Source organism: Sycon ciliatum, chromosome 1 (genome assembly GCF_964019385.1).
Source record: "Sycon ciliatum chromosome 1, ocSycCili1.1, whole genome shotgun sequence".
NCBI lineage: Eukaryota > Metazoa > Porifera > Calcarea > Leucosolenida > Sycettidae > Sycon > Sycon ciliatum.
In genome coordinates this window covers 8033798-8050952 of record NC_088643.1, presented here as the reverse complement: position 1 = coordinate 8050952, position 17155 = coordinate 8033798, and the positions used below count along the sequence as shown (strand labels likewise).

The 17155-nt window shown below is 45.0% G+C and overlaps 1 protein-coding gene across 1 annotated transcript; it reads right to left on the bottom strand.

Moving 5' to 3' along the window:
- Nucleotides 1-7765: 7765 nt before the first annotated feature.
- On the bottom strand, nucleotides 7766-9297 carry LOC135808222 (uncharacterized). Its single transcript, XM_065321418.1, has 2 exons — nucleotides 9244-9297; nucleotides 7766-8611 (listed from the first exon to the last, which is right to left on the bottom strand). The coding sequence occupies exons 1-2, from the start codon at nucleotides 9295-9297 to the stop codon at nucleotides 7766-7768; spliced, it is 900 nt and encodes a 299-aa protein (XP_065177490.1).
- Between the last annotated feature and the right edge of the window lie 7858 nt (nucleotides 9298-17155).

Here is a 17155-nt window from a genome sequence, read left to right as displayed (position 1 = left end):
CACTCTGCTCACGCCGGCCCGTCACCAAACGACTCCCTACTTGTAACGATCTCACTGGCCCATTGCCCGCCATCCTCCTGGCACCTCCACCTATCTGCTGTGCGCTGCCTCCCCATCGCCTCTTTCCGCGCTTTCATGCTCACACCTGCCTGTTGCCCGCCACCCTCCTGGCACTTCTACTGTCGCGCCTTGGCCCGCGCCAGCTTTCTCCCCATTCCTCACACCAGATTTAGCGCTAAATTTGTTTATGCTTGTGGCCCTATGTGTTTATAAGCATACTGTTGGGTAGACCCGAGTATCAGTTGTCTGATGATTTCCTTACGGCATCAAACTCAGAGTTACAACCAACCTGAACGTCCTCCGCTGAGTCTGCTATTAATTATATTATTTTGGACTCAGTAGAGCGTCCAGCCCTTATATGATGTCCAACCCCTATAATAGTCTATTGGTCCAAAATCCACTGTACAGAGTCCAAACTTGGAATCAACTGTGAGCTCAAAGTTTAGATGGACATTACTCCCTGTATAGAGTCCAGCCAATTGGCTTCCCCCTATATAGAGTCCATTGGTCCAAAATCAACTGTACGGAGTCCAAACTTTGAAATCAACTTTAAAGAGTCTTTATGTGGACAACACTCCCTGTATAAAGTCCAGCCAATTAGGCATCCCCTATCGAGTTCGAAATTAGACATAGGATCTGCTGTAAGCAGTGAATATTAACCAGAAAACGGCCTCTCCCTTTAATCCTTTACATCATTCACTTCTTAAGATAAAAAAAATAAGTATTGAGGCGCCACTGCAGCCATTTCATTACATGAAAAACCCTACAAACACCATCCTCAAATCAAGTGGTCTCTTCGCAGACGCTGCAAATTACAATATCTCAATCATGTAGTGTTGCCGAATTATTGTGCACGCACACACACATGCACACACCCACACAACGCCAAGAAAATACCTAGAAAAAAACCAAGAATCGAAAGAGAATAATGGAGAGGGCAGGATTAATTATTTGTTTTCAAATTATTGTGCGCGCACACACACACACACACACACACACACACACACACACACACACACACATACTTATACAACGCCAAGAAAACACCAAGAAAAGAGTAGAGACACAATACACACGCAAGTCCAACAGCCATGCAAACGTCCACCCATTTACATGTAAAGTCAAGAGGGATAACAAATAATTATACGAAACGAATGCATACAGGGACGGGTACACGCACGTTTACATACACGTAGTAGTGTAAGAGAGTAACAAAGTGCAGTGGTCAGCATAGTACTAGCACATGCTGAGAGTGCAATAGCAAGCTTCACCATTGCTCATGGCCATGCAAATGTTCAGCAGCACTCAGTTCCGCAAGCTTCAGCACACCTGCAACAAATAGATAGCACAAGGATACGCTTATTACCGTAATGATGCATGGGAGCACACAACTACCAAGTTCTCAACGAATGTGATGCTCAATGAAAATCCATCCACTCAAAGACCTGTGAACAGGTGACGGTGGGGACAATAATCTATTAGTAATACGAGGAATAAGATCGTTTGTGCACACTCAAGACGCACAGACACACCAACATACATGTAGTGTACACAGTGTTTCACTTCACTGCAACTAAATTGAAATGAAATGATTTGAACAATCTGTACAGCGTTGCCGTCAGTCAGTCTTCCTCAAGATGGAAATGCAATGATTTGTTGTCACGAGGCAGTTTCACTGACACAATGTCATGTTCGTGACATCAAAACGGTTACTTCAGGGAATACGAGTATTAGCTTGAGAAGCTTTTTCTTGTCATTGGCATACAAGCAATCCTCCTCTTACTACTAGTACACTGGCACTGCGTTTGTGGATCCCATTGTATTTGACATCATACTAGAGGAAGAGTGTCGTGGAGTTCACATAATTATCACAGGGATAAAAATACATTTCTCATGAAATAAAATAATAATTGATGATAGCTAGACGATCGTATACGATTGATGCAAAGTCCTTGCACAGTTGCAGTCCTTGAGGACTATTACGAAGTGGTTGATTACTTTTAGGGCATTCATTCAAGCAACATCAAACAAACGCGATACGCTCCTTGAAAATGGAAAAACAATTCAAGGATAACGACAGAACAGCAGACCAATCGAAACCAGTAAAAGCTTCCTTACCTCAGTCATCGTCCTGCCATGTAGTTGGACAGCCTTTTGACACGGTGGTACAGGCAGCTCTTGTCCAGTCAAACAGGGGTATCCTTGTGGCGACGAACGAAAGAGAGTGTCAGTGTATCTGACTTGTCAGATTGGAACTGTGCTGAACTTTTCTCTTTCTCCGCTTGCTGCTTTCATCCCTCGCTCTGATGAAACCGTTCAAACGTCTTACTGGCAGCAATGGCCAACCAAACAGGGGATCCTTGTGGCGTCGAACGAAAGAGAGTGTACCTGACTCGTCAGATTTGAACTGTGCTGAACTTTTCTCGTTCTGCAATCTCTGCTTTCATCCCGCGCACTGATGAAACGTCTTCAGAGAATCACAAGACGCTTTCCAGATTTGATTTTGAACGTCTCCTTATCCTCCTTGGTTACCTCGAGACAGATTACTGTCAGCAACTGCACAGCAGAACTGGCAGCCATGGCTGAAGTGAAGAAAGGAATGCGCTGCCACGAGGCAAGCAAAACTAAAAATGTGTTTGTTCTCTTTCGGGCACAACACACAGGACGGTGTGACTGGATAAACTGGACTTCTGGACTGTGAATAGGGGACTCGTAGAAAAAGTGTACTCCTTATAGGGGATTGCGCGGCAGGATGAAGCTGATAAAAACTGAGTGGACTCCTGGACTCTGTATAGTGGATTTTGGACCAATGGACTCTATATAGGGTGCTGGACATCATATAGTGCATGGACTCTATACTGCGTCCTACATATATATTCGAAATATTAACCTTTGTCGCTCCACCCATCCCCAGTACACAGGGATGAAATCTGACTGAACAATTAAATCAAGTCGAGCCTCCCAAACCGGGTACTACGCTACTTTGATCTTTTCGTTACTAATTTGTTTAGTGAAAAACAATTCGGATATCAATCGGAAAGTGTCTTGTACTTGACGTACATCAGTAACGTTTTAAACGGTGCCATTGAGGTATTATTAAATAGGGCCTATCAAATGATTACTGATAAAAGTTGTGGACATCACGAAACCGCACTATCAAAGAAAATTGGTTTTGGTGAAATTTGGCTTCTACTTGTACATCTTCTCTCCTTTTAGGCCGCGGTCACACATGAAAAGCTTGCACCGCTTTTGCGGAGGCGGAAAGCGGAACTATCGCAGCCGCTTTGGCGGACCACACGATGCAGCGGTCACACATACATGTAGACTACTCTGCTCCTCAACGCTCCGCTTTGGCGGAGAGAATGCAAATGCAGCACGTCCTATGAAATTTTAGATGTTCTTGTCCGAGTTGAAGCGACCTTCGCTTGTACAAGTAGAGCTATCGTGGATCGCTGACAGGCTGCTGAATGTCTCCTGCCAAGTACACTCGTGGATTTGGGGCGCATTCACTGCGGCCCAGTACAGGTGTATTAGAATATTACTAGTTTAGTTTACATCAATATCAAATTCAAATAGTTTTATAGCAGGGTGTCGTTGCCTCCTCCATGATCCATCATCGACCCAGCAACTGCGTGGATGCCTGCAGTTGCAGTGAAGGTGTGGCAGAGTACTCTACTACTCCCTGGTTGCAGTCCTAGTGTTGCATACTCTGGTGGACGTATTGCTTGTAGAGAGAAGGAGAGAGTTGGAGATCGTCCGCGATCGGGGCCAATGAGTTGGGAGGCGGATTCCCTCACCAATTATCCACTCATAACGATGCAGTATTGTTTGCGAGATCTCCAGAACGTACAGTTCATTGGCAAAGAAGAACAATATGAAAACTGAATACCAAACGGCAACCAAACAACACCAGAACTCAGTGCAGAAGTAGCACACCAAACTCCAAAGGCAAAGCTGATCACCATGCAGGTTCCGCCAAAGCGGATCCGCGAAAGCGGAGGCTCCGCTCGCATTTTTTTGGCGTAGCGAAATCCAAACTTTCCGCCAAAGCGTAACTTACGCCTCCGCCGTTGCCGAGGCAACGGCGGAAGCGTAAGTTACGCTTTGGCGGAACCGCCAAAAAAAGTGCATGTGTGACCGGGGCCTAAGTAGGCAGTTGGTTTTCTGGTTGGAGATTATTCCGGCCCCATGACTCGTCTTTGTCGTTCATCCTTTCTCTAGTCAGTACAGGAATAACTTTTCCTAGTTCATTCTTCCCTGACTGCTGAATCCTGACTGCTGTAAAATATTGTGCATTTCGTGCAACACGGCATGCAGCAGTCGTTGCGCTGTTACCCTCAAATGGCGGGAGTAACAAATCACGGTGACCTGGTGACTTTCTGTTAATGCCTGGCTCCTCTCTAGCCTGAGCATTCTTCTCTGGATCTACTGCTCCTCACATTTGTGCATGGAGCACTCTGCTTCAATCTGTTTACCCCCCAGTCTAACATCGGAAGCCTCGCTCTATAAGTTCAAAGCTGCCCTCAGGAAATTTACAGCTGACTATGCTTATGCAATCAACGGAATTCCGCCACCTTGCAGTTGATTTTCCCCATTTCTCTCCTCATCAATCCCTACTTCTCTTTGTACATACATCTACATCTACTGTTCTTTCAATCAAATGAACCCCTCGATAGGCACATTGCCTTTGGGTCATTTCATAATAATAATAATAATAATAATAATCTGCCTTGACACGCCCCCACTTGTGCCTGGCTCTTATCTGGGTCGAAAACACATCCCTGGTTATACCGCACAGCCCGTTATTGCATGGAGCACTCTGATTCGAGCTGCCTCGACAGGCCCTATCTAGTGCAATTTTTCGCTCGACATCCCAATTTAGTACTACTGTACACGCAATTATATTTGGCAACTACTAAAGTAAACGCTCACCTCTGTAAGGAACCGGAATGTTTCCTCGTTCATAAAAAATCGGTGGAAATGACGTGATGCTTGACACAGTCGGATGATGGCTCTAACGGACAGCATCTGTAGCAGAACAGAGCGCCAGACGTCGAAAGAAACCAGGTCCAGTTTGTTGCGTTTCACACAATAATGATTCCCTTGGACAACAATTCCATCGTGTGATACGCTTAAGTCCTCAGCAGGATCTGCAGCCTCTACAATCTCAGTCACGGCAGTTGACTGCTCCAACACAGGGTCAGTGTTTGCAAATGCTGCAGAACATTCCTTCTCAGGAAGCATATTTGCTGCAAGCTGAGACCTTTTTGCTCGAGCTCGAGTTACTGGCGGATAGTAGGGCTGAGCAATTGCCTTCAACTTTGCATGTGTGCGTCTTCGGCTCATCCTGCAAAGTACAGAAACAATAATCCAAAAAAATGTCAATGGCCACTGTATAATGACGTACCAACAATGTAATGCAAAGAAAACACACAACTAGCATAAAGTTCATTGTTTTTTTCTGGGGCCGACCCCACAGGCGTGTACAGGGTGCAGTTTGTACGTAGGGTTAGTTGGTGCTTCAGCTGCTTCATCTACTCCGAGTATTGACACAAACAATTGTAGCGCCGATAACGTCTCCTCGCTTTTTTCGATTTTATTGATAACAATGAATTAGTTCTACATGCACCCCATGCGAACTCTGGCCGACCTCATCCATACCAGTAACATAACTCCGAGTTGTTGATATTATTATTATTATTATTATTATTTTGCTTGTTCGCGTTGGCATCAACCTGCATAAAGCAGGTATATAGCCTTCGCTTAAGCTGCCATAAAAAAGAAAGCTCATCCTAAGCGAGAGGGCTAGAGGGAAATATAACGATAACGAGATACAGAATACAACTTGAGAAAACCAATGAGTTCAACATACAATTCAAAATAAGAAAGAAAGGAAAGAAAAACAGAGCCGAATCTACCGATTGATCCATCAATCGACAAAGGGGACTAATCCGTTAATGTTGCAGAGTAGAAGCTGATTGTAGTTGCAGATCTCCAGGCCAGGGCCAGCATATTGCCGATTCTGGATAGGTCTCTGCAGCATTTGATGTGGTAATTATCATAATTGTTGATAAAATTGTTAGAGTATCTAGTATCTAGAGTATCTAGTGTGTTACAGTAACTAATGTAATTGTATCCGTTATTATTGTTAAGGGTATCTAGTGTAATTGTATAACTTCAGCCATTACACACAGCACACATTAGTTCCTTCCACTTTCGACGATCCTGGGCGAGCTGCCTCAGTGCAACTAGATCCTCGTGTGATGTGAGGGAAATTGTGGATCTGGAATTTTTCAGGTCGTTGTTGATGGATCGCGGGAGGGTTGTTCTCGGGCGGCCTCGGAACCCTGAGCTTCCTGGCTTAAAGTATGCTGACATAGCCTGCTGGACCGGGGATGAGGTGTCTAGTCGAAGCATGTGGCCAAGGATTCTCCACCTAGCAGACCGGATGATTCTGCTAATTGGCTTGGAGCCAGTGCGCTTGTACAGTGCTTCATTGCGTATTATACGGGGATATTTGACCCCTATGACTGCTCGTAACTGCTGGCGGTGGAACAAGTCAAGTTTTTTTCTTGAGTCTCTGTCAGGCTCCATGTTCCGCAGTTATAAAGAAGTATTGGGAGAATAAAGCTGCTGTATAACCTAATCTGAAGGGGTTCACGGGCATGGTTACCTCTCAGCCATATCACCCACAGCTGATGTCAGGCACATGTTGCTAGACGTTTTCTCCGACTGATATCTTCCTCCACTCCAAGCATCGATCCTATTTTGACCGTATTCCGCCATCGCTCGTCTACTCTGTCCTTTTCTCTTTTAATTGTAGTATATTCGGTTTTGGCTTCATTCATTTTTAAGTTGTATTCCGCTAACGAGGATGATAGTATGGGTTGATTGTCATGCAAATATTGTAGGCTGGTGCTGATGAAGTCTACGTCATCCGCATACGCTGTTTCATTGGGCAATTGAAGCTGAATATCCAATGCTGGTCGTGGTGAGAGTCGCTCTCGAATCAACCTCAATGCAGCCTCGAGGTAGACAGTAAACAGGACTGGCGATAGAGAATCACCTTGTGGGGTTCCATTATGTGTGACTAATGGTTGGCTGAGAATGTTATTCAGCTTTACTTTTATTGTGGTGTCTGTCAGAAGGCATTGGATGATGTGCAGCTCATCATGATCAATGACTGACGACAGTATATCGATCAGCCTGCCCCTTGATATAGTGTCAAATGCCTTTGACATATCAATGCCTAAGATTGAGATCTCCGACGCAACCCGTAGGCATCTTGCGTGGTATACAGCTATCGGTGGTTATCAAACCACCGATAGCTGTATACCACGTCTCCAGTACTTCTCCCTGACCGGAACCCGCTCTGGTTCAGTGACAAGTACCCGTTGATAGCGGGCTTGATCCGCGTCAGGATGACCGATGAAAGAAGTTTCCGTAGGGTGTTCAACAGGGTAACTGGCCTTACATTTCCAGGAGGACCTCTTTTCTTTCCCGGCTTTGGTATCGGGATCAGTAGCCCATCGCCTAGCTTGAGTGATTTGTCTTTGGCAGAATTGTTGAATGTAGTGGCAATGTTCGAGAACAGTGCTGGTGTTCCATATTTGATAAGTTCAGCAGGTATCCTATCTGGTCCCGAAGCTCGGCCATTATTCAAGCGCTTAGCTGCGGCATGTACCGATGTCTGCTTTATAGGGTTTTAAAGGTCTTCCTCTGTCCGTAAGAGCCTAGATGACTCCAGAGCAGGATCACAGAATAAAGCACGGAAGCGTTGCCTTAATGCTTCGCCTGATTCACTAGGTTGTGCAATGAGTTTGCCATCAGAGTCTTCAACCACAACTGGTGACTGCTGCTGTCGGCGCAGTAGTCGTGTTGCTTTGAACATTTTTGCGTCGTCTTTCATTTGGTCTATTTCAGCTACACGTTCGTCCAGTCGAGTCGATGCTAACTTGAGGCATTCCCGGCGAATTTGGTGTGCCAGCCTGTTGCGTCGTGTTTTCATTTCTTTTACCTTCGTTCCATCTCCGCACACCGCAATGTCGAGACGCAGTTTGCGTTTCTCTGCTGCTAGCTTTTCAATTTCGCCGCTGAAGCCATTTCTATGCGTCTTGTTTGTTTTAGGGACGCGGCCCACCGATGTGTTTGCTGCCTCACTCATAGCGTTCACAATATACTGCAGATGTTGCTCCGCATTGACACCTTCCTGCTCTCTGCCGAGGTCCTGTAGATGTTCGTTGATAGCCTCTCTGTACTTTGCTTTCTTGGTCGGGTCACTAAATTCCGATATATTGAATTTTGCGTTGCTGGATATGGCTACTGGCGGCCTCTTGAGCTTCTTGTACAACTTTGTCAGGTTGAGGTTTGCCAGCACAAGACGGTGATCGCTTTCTAAGCTTGTCCCGGCGTATGATCTGGCATCCGTCACCACAAAGCTTTCACTGTGACGGCAAAGGATATAATCTATTTGGTTGTAAATGGGTAAAGGTGGACCTCCACTAGGGTTGTGGCGCCAGCCTGTCCATGTGGTGATATGTTCTGCACGGTGCTGAAACGCCGTGTTACAGGCAAATAGGTAATTGCTGGACGCGAAATCAGCCAAAGTCTAGCCGCTGTTGTTGCGATGGCCCCTTGAGTGTGAACCAGCATGGGATATGGGGTGGCAGTCACTGGGTGGTCGTCTCCCAAGTTTTGCGTTGAAGTCTCCCATCAGGAACAGCAGCGATGAAGATCTTAGTTTTTGAATTGTTTCCAGCAAGCTGTTGTAGAACTCGTCTAGGCATGAATGGTCTGCTGCAACGCGTGTTGACGTCGGGGCGTAGACATTTACAAATGAGCACAGCGTTCTCCCGGAGAGCCATAACTGTAGCACGGCGATACGGTCCGACACCTGCCAATATCTATATATTCGGTACAGTAACTGCTTTTCCACCACGAATCCGAGTCCATAATGTCGACACGACGACGAGAGACACAGTAGAGGGTAGTTGTCAATATTTCCATTGTAGCCTTCGGAGATTTTAGTCTTCTGAAGACAGCAGAGTCCAACTCTGTATTTATTGAGGTCTGAAATAAGTTGATTTAAAAAAAATTTAAGTAAGTCCACGGACGTTGAACGTACCAATGCGAAACAAGCCCTGGCCTTTTGCTCCACTACTCAAAATACTTCCACAAGCTTGCCTGTTTCCTGGCGAAGAAGACATTACCCATGGGCCAGCCGAAGCTGACAGCCATGACCGAGCGGCGTCACTCGCTCTCCAAAGAATATTGGCAAACGAGAGAGCTTGGAAGCTCAGGGCCCTACGCTATGCTTTTTTGCCTTGATGACCTAGACAAAAAAAAGCATAGGGATGTTATAAATTCTTTAAAAAAATCCTTTTTTTTTGGACATAACCTGGGATTCGAACCCGCACTATCGCGCGCCCTGCATGCATCCCCCGATACACTTCGCATACATACTAATTCTTCCCAGTTGTTTACATTGTGATCTTGCATTTGAAAGCCCGATTTGAATATGCATTGTGGCCAGCCGTCTTTGATGGCACGGTACGGTAGGGGATAGGCACGGGACAGGTATGATCGAGGGTAATACGACACCGTCTAGCTGCCCCCAATATTCAAATAGGGCTTTCAAACGCAAGATAATAACGTGAAGCAACTTGGAAGAATGGGTCTGAATGCGAAGTGTATGGGGGAATGCATGTAGGGCGATAGTGCGGGTTCGAATCCCAGGATATTCTTGAAAAAAAAAATAGGAGAATTGAAAAATTTATAACATCCTAAGCTTTTTTGCCGTCAGATACGGATAGCGCCAGGCGTGACACAAACAAACACACAAACAAACAAATACCAAACGAGAGAGCTTGGAAGCTCAGGGCCCTACGCTATGCTTTTTTGCCTTGATGACCTAGACAAACAAAAGCATAGGGATGTTATAAATTCTTTAAAAAATTCGTTTTTTGTAAAAACATAACCTGGGATTCGAACCCGCACTATCGCGCCCTGCATGCATCCCCCGGTCTTTGAAAAATTCTTTTTTAAGACATAACCTGGGGTTCGAACCCGCACTATCGCGCCCTGCATGCATCCCCCGGTCTTTGAAAAATTCCTTTTTGTTAAAAGACATAACCTGGGATTCGAACCCGCACTATCGCGCCCTGCATGCATCCCCCGGTCTTTAAAAAATTCCTTTTTTTAAAGACATAACCTGGGATTCAAACCCGCACTATCGCGCCCTGCATGCATCCCCGGTCTTTAAAAAATTCCTTTTTCTTTAAGACATAACCTGGGATTCGAACCCGCACTATCGCGCCCTGCATGCATCCCCCGATACACTTCGCATACATACTAATTCTTCCAAGTTGCTTCACATAATGATCTTGCATTTGAAAGCCCTATTTGAATATGCATTGTGGCCAGCCGTCTTTGCTGGTACGGTACGGTAGGGATAGGTACGGGACAGGTACGATCGAGGGTAATACGACACCGTCTCCCGTACCGTACCATCAAACACCGCTGGCCACATACAGCTGCCCGCAATATTCAAATACGGCTTTCAAACGCAAGATCATAACGTGAAGCAACTTGGATGAATGGGTATGAATGCGAAGTGTATGGGGGAATGCATGTAGGGCGATAGTGCGGGTTCGAATCCCAGGATATGCCTGAAAAAAAAATAGGAGAATTGAAAAATTTATAACATCCCTATGATTTTTTGCCGTCAGATACGGGATAGCGCCAGGCGTGACACAAACAAACAAACAAACACACAAACAAACAAATACCAAATCAAAGCTGTGTGGACCCTGGCTAGCGCCAGACGTTACTGAAGTAACGTCTTCTGCATAGCTACGGGAACGAGAGAGCTTGGAAGCTCAGGGCCCTACGCTATGCTTTTTTGCTTGCTCATCATGCATGTGACGTGCCAAAGCCGTGTGAACCCTGGCTAGCGCCAAACGATACTGAAGTAGCGTCTGTTGCACTACTACGGCGTTAATATTTTTTGTATATTTATAATTTATAATTTTTTGTTACGTTTCCTGTGAACGGTAGGCGTATGCGGATAATGCCGGCAGAAAAATTGGCAAATTCGGTACTTTTTTGGTAAGTTTCCTGCATGTTTGGTATGTGGATAAAGAAATGGAGCAGAATTCGAGGAATTGCCCGCCATAGGTTTGTATGGTTCTGCCAATTTCACTGCTTTTCGAGCAGAATCTGCCACCTTTTCGAGCATTATCCACACACCCCTAGTGACCGGCGCTGACTCTGCCGATCACGGGCGTTCTGGATTCGACGCGATGTCTGTCCTGCCGTTTCCTGTGACCGGGGCTGACTCTGCCTATCACGAATGTTCTGGAGTCGACGGGATCTCTCTTCCGACGTTTCCTGTTACCGGCGCTGACTCTGCCGATCACGGACGTTCTGGAGTCGACGGGATCTCTCTTCCGACGTTTCCTGTGACTGGCGCTGACTCGCCCGTTCAGGATTATTTTGGAGACGACGGGATCTCTCTTCCAAAGGTTGTTTTAGCTGACGCATCATGTCACATATTCGGCAACTAACGTCCATTCTAATTGCATTTCTTCATCTCCCTACTTCGTATTTCTTTCAAGAAAATCTCCCTAGACAGCACGGAGTCGTTTACATAATACGACTCCCTGCTATACGTTATAATTATTATGCTATCGGCCTACATGCGATTCCCGGGCTGGTCGACAGGCGGCCCAGCCAGCCTGCTAGTGGGATCTCGGCTTCGCACACAAATCCTCACAAAATGTTACTGCACTGAATGCATTCCCCCGATACACTCCGCATATATACTCATTCTCTTGATTGTACCGTATTCTTGATGGTACGGGACAGGTACGGGATAGCGTCAGGCATGCCGATGGCAAAAACAAACCAAAATATATTGTGGCCAGCTGTCTTGGCTGGTACGGTACGGTACGGTACGGGACAGATACGGGATAGCGCCAGGCGTGACACAAACAAACAAACAAACAAACAAACAAACAAACAAACAAACAAACAAACAAACACCAAATTAAAGCTGTGTGGACCCTGGCTAGCGCCAGACGTTACTGAAGTAACGTCTTCTGCATAGCTACGGGAATTAAAGCTGTGTTGACCCTGGCTAGCGCCAGACGTTACTGAAGTAACGTCTTCTGCATAGCTACGGGAATAAAATCAACTCCATACAGCTCTGTTTCCACCATATTTTAGATTTTATGAGCGAAAGTGATACTACGCTGCTGGGCAAACTTTGCAACCATCAATTCCTCTTTGTTACCGCTGTCACCTGGAATTCTCTCCCCACTGACATTAGAATCACCCAAAATAGTCATTGCTTTGTGTCTCGCGTTCGTACCATCTTTGCCAACACACGCTTTGAACCCACTGGTTTAATTCCTTTCAGAGTTTCTGTAACATAGTAACGAATGTTATGGCTGATTTCTACAGTACGCATTTGTTATAACCCTTCCTCTTCTCAATCTATAATGTTATAATTTTGCAGATATATTCCCCGTAAGCCATGAACGGAGACCCCCTCGACTTAGGCCTCGGCCTTTGGGGAATCCATAATAAATAAATAAAACAGAAATTTATTTAAGTAGAAAGGAAAAGGACATATTATGGAAGCGAGTTATGAGTAACTCTCCACCACCGTAACTAGATACAGTCAGAAAGTGCAACAACTAGGCACAAAACTGACAGAGTACTGAGACATTCGACGTCCTGACACCTAGCTTCAACACATCTCCGTAGCGCTAACCGACAGCCTTCCAACTTGGAAGGTTCAAGGTTATGGAAAGACCAAAGAGGAGAAGGCAAGCGCAACGAAACCGAGCAAAAGCTACAGTCCTAACGGAACAAATAATGTCGATTGTTACTGGACGATGACAAGACGGCTGACCAGTAGGCGATTTGACAAAGCGGTCTAACTACAACTCGAAGCAGCAAAGCAGCACACCACCCAACTTGGGTGGGTCATAAATATCAAAGATAAGTAAAGAGGGGGGAAGCGTTGCGAGAACAAATTGTACAAGCCGAAAGCCAAACTCGTACAGTACTCCTCATGCATAACATTGTGATGGACTAGTTGACTACAAAACAAGTTGTTTCACACGACGTACGTTGTCATGCACAAATCGTATCTCCAATTCATTTCGCCAGGAACTTACCACATTCATTCATCTTGGGCACCTTAGGGTCTCTTGGGAATGTCCAAGTAAAGTAATAAAATACAATACTGAAGTACAAAATACAGGGTCCGTCCTGGGTTCCAATGCGCATAATATGAAGAGATTGTGAATGGAACAAGAAAGGTAGGGGTGGGGTGCAGTACTACTATTATGGTCAAGGAATCCAGAAATGATAACGGCATTGGTGTTCATTATTGTGAGTTTGAGTAGATATCTGATGGGCTTACCTGGTAAGTATTGGATTTAGTGGGGTTCTTGATCTTCTTGTTCTTTGCTACCTTGTCCGTTGCCTTGTGTGGTCTGTCTGGCTTACTTCGCAAATGCTTGGAGCGATACGCTTGACATGTAGATCTACGAGGAGCCAGAAGGACAATTGAAGTGTACCCAGTCACTGCACAACTCACGATAACTAATGTAGTGGGAAGTCGAGCGATTAAGGAGGCACAACACGAATAGGGCAAGGACTAGCTGTTTTGTATTGAAATTTCTCCGTTGCAGGAATGCTAGACAACCAGGAGCAGAAAGACTCGGAGACACGAAAACAAAGCGAGATGATTATTCCAGGGAGAAGTTACAAAAGACCTGCATTAGCTTCTAAACACAATTTCCTGAACACCACGATTCACCATTGTGTTTACATGACGGCTTGCTCACCTGGCTTACAACGGGACATGTAACGTTAGAGAACTGTATAGGCAGTCTTGAGTAAGAAAGCAAGGAAGGAAAGCACGATTGAAGTGAACTGGCTCCAATAACCCAGCAGCTTTTATATGCAGACAGCGAAAGTAAACGTACTACGAATCGGGAATGAGCGTGGAAGGCGAAAGGTAAAAAAGGGGTTACTTCTAGGTAGGGTCCAGGGATAATGCCGGCATGCAACCTGAAGTTATGCACTGTACCAAGAGTGCATAAACCAGAGTGTGCAACTGTGCATATCAGATCTGAAACAGCGCAGCTCGTGCACTACGTCATCCTGATGAGGTCAGCCAAGCCGCGACTTGCGTTCAGCTCAAATAATTAATTTTCATGTTTCATAGCCCGGAAATCAGCCAAGTTTGCTTGATTTTAGACGTCCAGTTTCAGGATTTCGGTGTTTTGTGTTACTGTGTACGCTGCGTACATCCACCGACAAGTAAAGTCACACGGCTATCCGTATCAAAAAAACGAAATCAGGACAAACTCAGTGACCTGCACCACCGCGACTGGTTACGCAACTTTTCACCATACCTGTGGCTAACCATGCCTTCAGAAATGACGTACTGCACGAACTACGCTCCCACAGGAACCATCCCGAGTTGCACACTCTGGTGTATGTACTCTTGATTGTACCAAGAGGTTTATGTACTCTTGATGGTACTGGTACATGACGTGGTGATTGTACAGGTACATGACGTTGTGATTGTGTAGACACGGAACACTTTCATGGCTTTAGCACTAATGCTACACAATTACACAATAGATAAATTTGTTTCATGTCACGTGGTCAAACCAACAAATTTAAAAGTACACATGTTTATTTACGTGTACCTGACCACGTCATTGCTACATCAAGACGTCATCAAGTGGTGTGCTTGACTGACCGAACAGTGCTCAATACCCATGTAGGGCAGAAGCTGCGCGCTGAGGAAGAGGGATCTTCGACCAGTGTTCATAACGGCAGCATCCATACAGCGTGGATGGGAAAGGTGTCAGCTAGGATATTAAGTTTTATTAATGCCACAGACCTGTACTCCTGGCCAAGGCCGCTATAATTATGAGCAGCCATGGGAGACCGTCCGAAGCTCTCCGTAGACGAGGTTAGTGATGTCCTGACGCGGCAATGGTCGGGAGTTCACCAATCTCGTCTACAGAGATCACCTTCTCACGACAATGTCATGGTAGTGTCAGTGACTGTTGTCAGCTGACGAGCTGAGAGAAACACGCCATGGGCAGAAGTTGGTAGAAAAAGAGTTAAGAAAAAAACTCGTCAGATTTAAATAAGTAAAAAAGCGTTTCGGAGTAAGCAGGTCTAATATAGCTACAAGGAGGACTAATATAGCTACAAGGAGGAGGACTAATTGTACTGTAAGCATTTCCTATTTGTCGACATGTAAGTGTAAAAGCAGCATTATGCTCAGCGCCAGCACCGGGAACAGCTCTTAAACACCACCCCCGGCACCAGTCCTGATTACCTTCGACGTTCCTTCCCGTACTGTTTCCTTGAATTGTGGAACAGCCTCCCCGAGGACATCTTTCCCCGTCTGGCCAATCACTCTCCACTCACAGCTTTTAAAAAAGGTGTGAACAAACACATTTCAGACCAGCCATGGTCTTGGGACGTGCTTTGAAGCCCATCATGTTGTTCGTCTCACTGTTCTTTCCAGATTGCACCTCTCGGTTTGGGGATGTGCATTGAAGCACCCCATACTAACGGTCTATACTGTCCTCTCTTGGTCACCACTCTCCCTATTACCTATATTGAAATTACCATTCATGTATTGCGCTTCAGATTTTCTTCCGTTTTTGTCTCTTGGTGCGTTACCGGCATGGCGATACTGAGACCTAATGGTCAGTGGAGTGCCTGTAGCCTCACCAGCACTGCTACTATCTGTGACTGTGGCGACCACCATTCAATGTCTAGTCCTCCCCTAACCGTACCCCAACTCTCTCTCTCTCAGCTCTCTTTTTATCTGTCTTTTCTTACTCTTTTTTCTTTGTCAGCCTTCCTGGTGGTTATGTGCTTTTTCAAGTAAATAAAAAAAAAAAAAAAAATGTTATACGATGATTGCAAGGAAAGGGAAAGAGAGGATTTGTTCAGAATATTTTTCTTGTTAAATTCATCAGTGAATCTACCTTACAATGGAATAGGGACTACTTGAAACTTATCTTGTTTGGACAGGTTAAAATAGCTGCTATTTGTTCACTATCAAGAAGACATCCAGGAGCGATGACATAATACAGAACTGACGTTAGGAGAAGTCTATAAAACTCAACTTGAATAAAGAGGGTCAGAACGGGGGGCCCATACGGTGAAGATGGTCTCAACAGACTGGGGCTCTCTCAACCGTGGATGGTTGTAGTAAGGTCACTAGTTACGCACACGGTGTCCTCCGGCTTGTTACATGTTTGTCAACTGTATTGTGCCGTGGTCGTCATGGTTATGAACCACAGTTGAAGGTTTTGGAAGCCATCCATCAGCGACTGTACAACACGTATTTGTGTGTACAAAAAGATAGTAAAATTGGGTTGAAATTGTTCAAGTGACGTGTCGTGTTTGGTGCGGACAAGTTTCGTCGTTAATGTTCTCGGTGAAATGTACGGATGTTAGGTGTTATCACTTTGTCCTTCCTTCTTTCTTTCTCTTGTTTGTTCATTTTTTCATTTGCAAGTTTATGTTAGCACATGCATTCGTTATTGCTCTCGCTTTCATTGTTAAAATTCACACTAGTAAATTTCACTGCTGTTGTTCTTAATGCTATTTCCGGAACTTAGATTTTCTATAATAATTCAATTTTGTTTCAATGTTCTTTAGGTCAACGACAATTCCTGATGAGTGTTATACGAAACTTTTTTGAATCCTTATTTTTTCTACAGTATTTCTTCATATTTGCATCGTTTTATTGCACATTGTCTCCACTGTTTTACATTGCATGAATAAAGAGTACACAAATGTCGATTCAGCTTGTTTTATTGATAGCGGTTATCAAAAACAAGGTTTACGTAATATTACGAGGTGATTAGCAAACATTTTACACGGTTTAAAACTCGCCCTGCATTCATAGCCAATGCCCTTTTTCATGACTGATAGTGATAGTAGTTTATTACTCATAAAAAGGACACACTTCAGGCTCATTACAAACATCTTGAAAGTTTTTGTCTTCACAAGTATACTTTCAAGCCTTCTCGTCAGG

Excerpts from the sequence above, each read along its gene's own strand:
- LOC135808222 (XM_065321418.1), bottom strand. The coding sequence starts at position 9,297 with ATGGCTGTCAGCTTCGGCTGGCCCATGGGTAATGTCTTCTTCGCCAGG. Across the intron at positions 8,612-9,243 it reads TCTTCTTCGCCAGGAAACAG|CACCGTGCAGAACATATCAC; the intron begins GCAAGCTTGTGG and ends ACGGCGTTTCAG.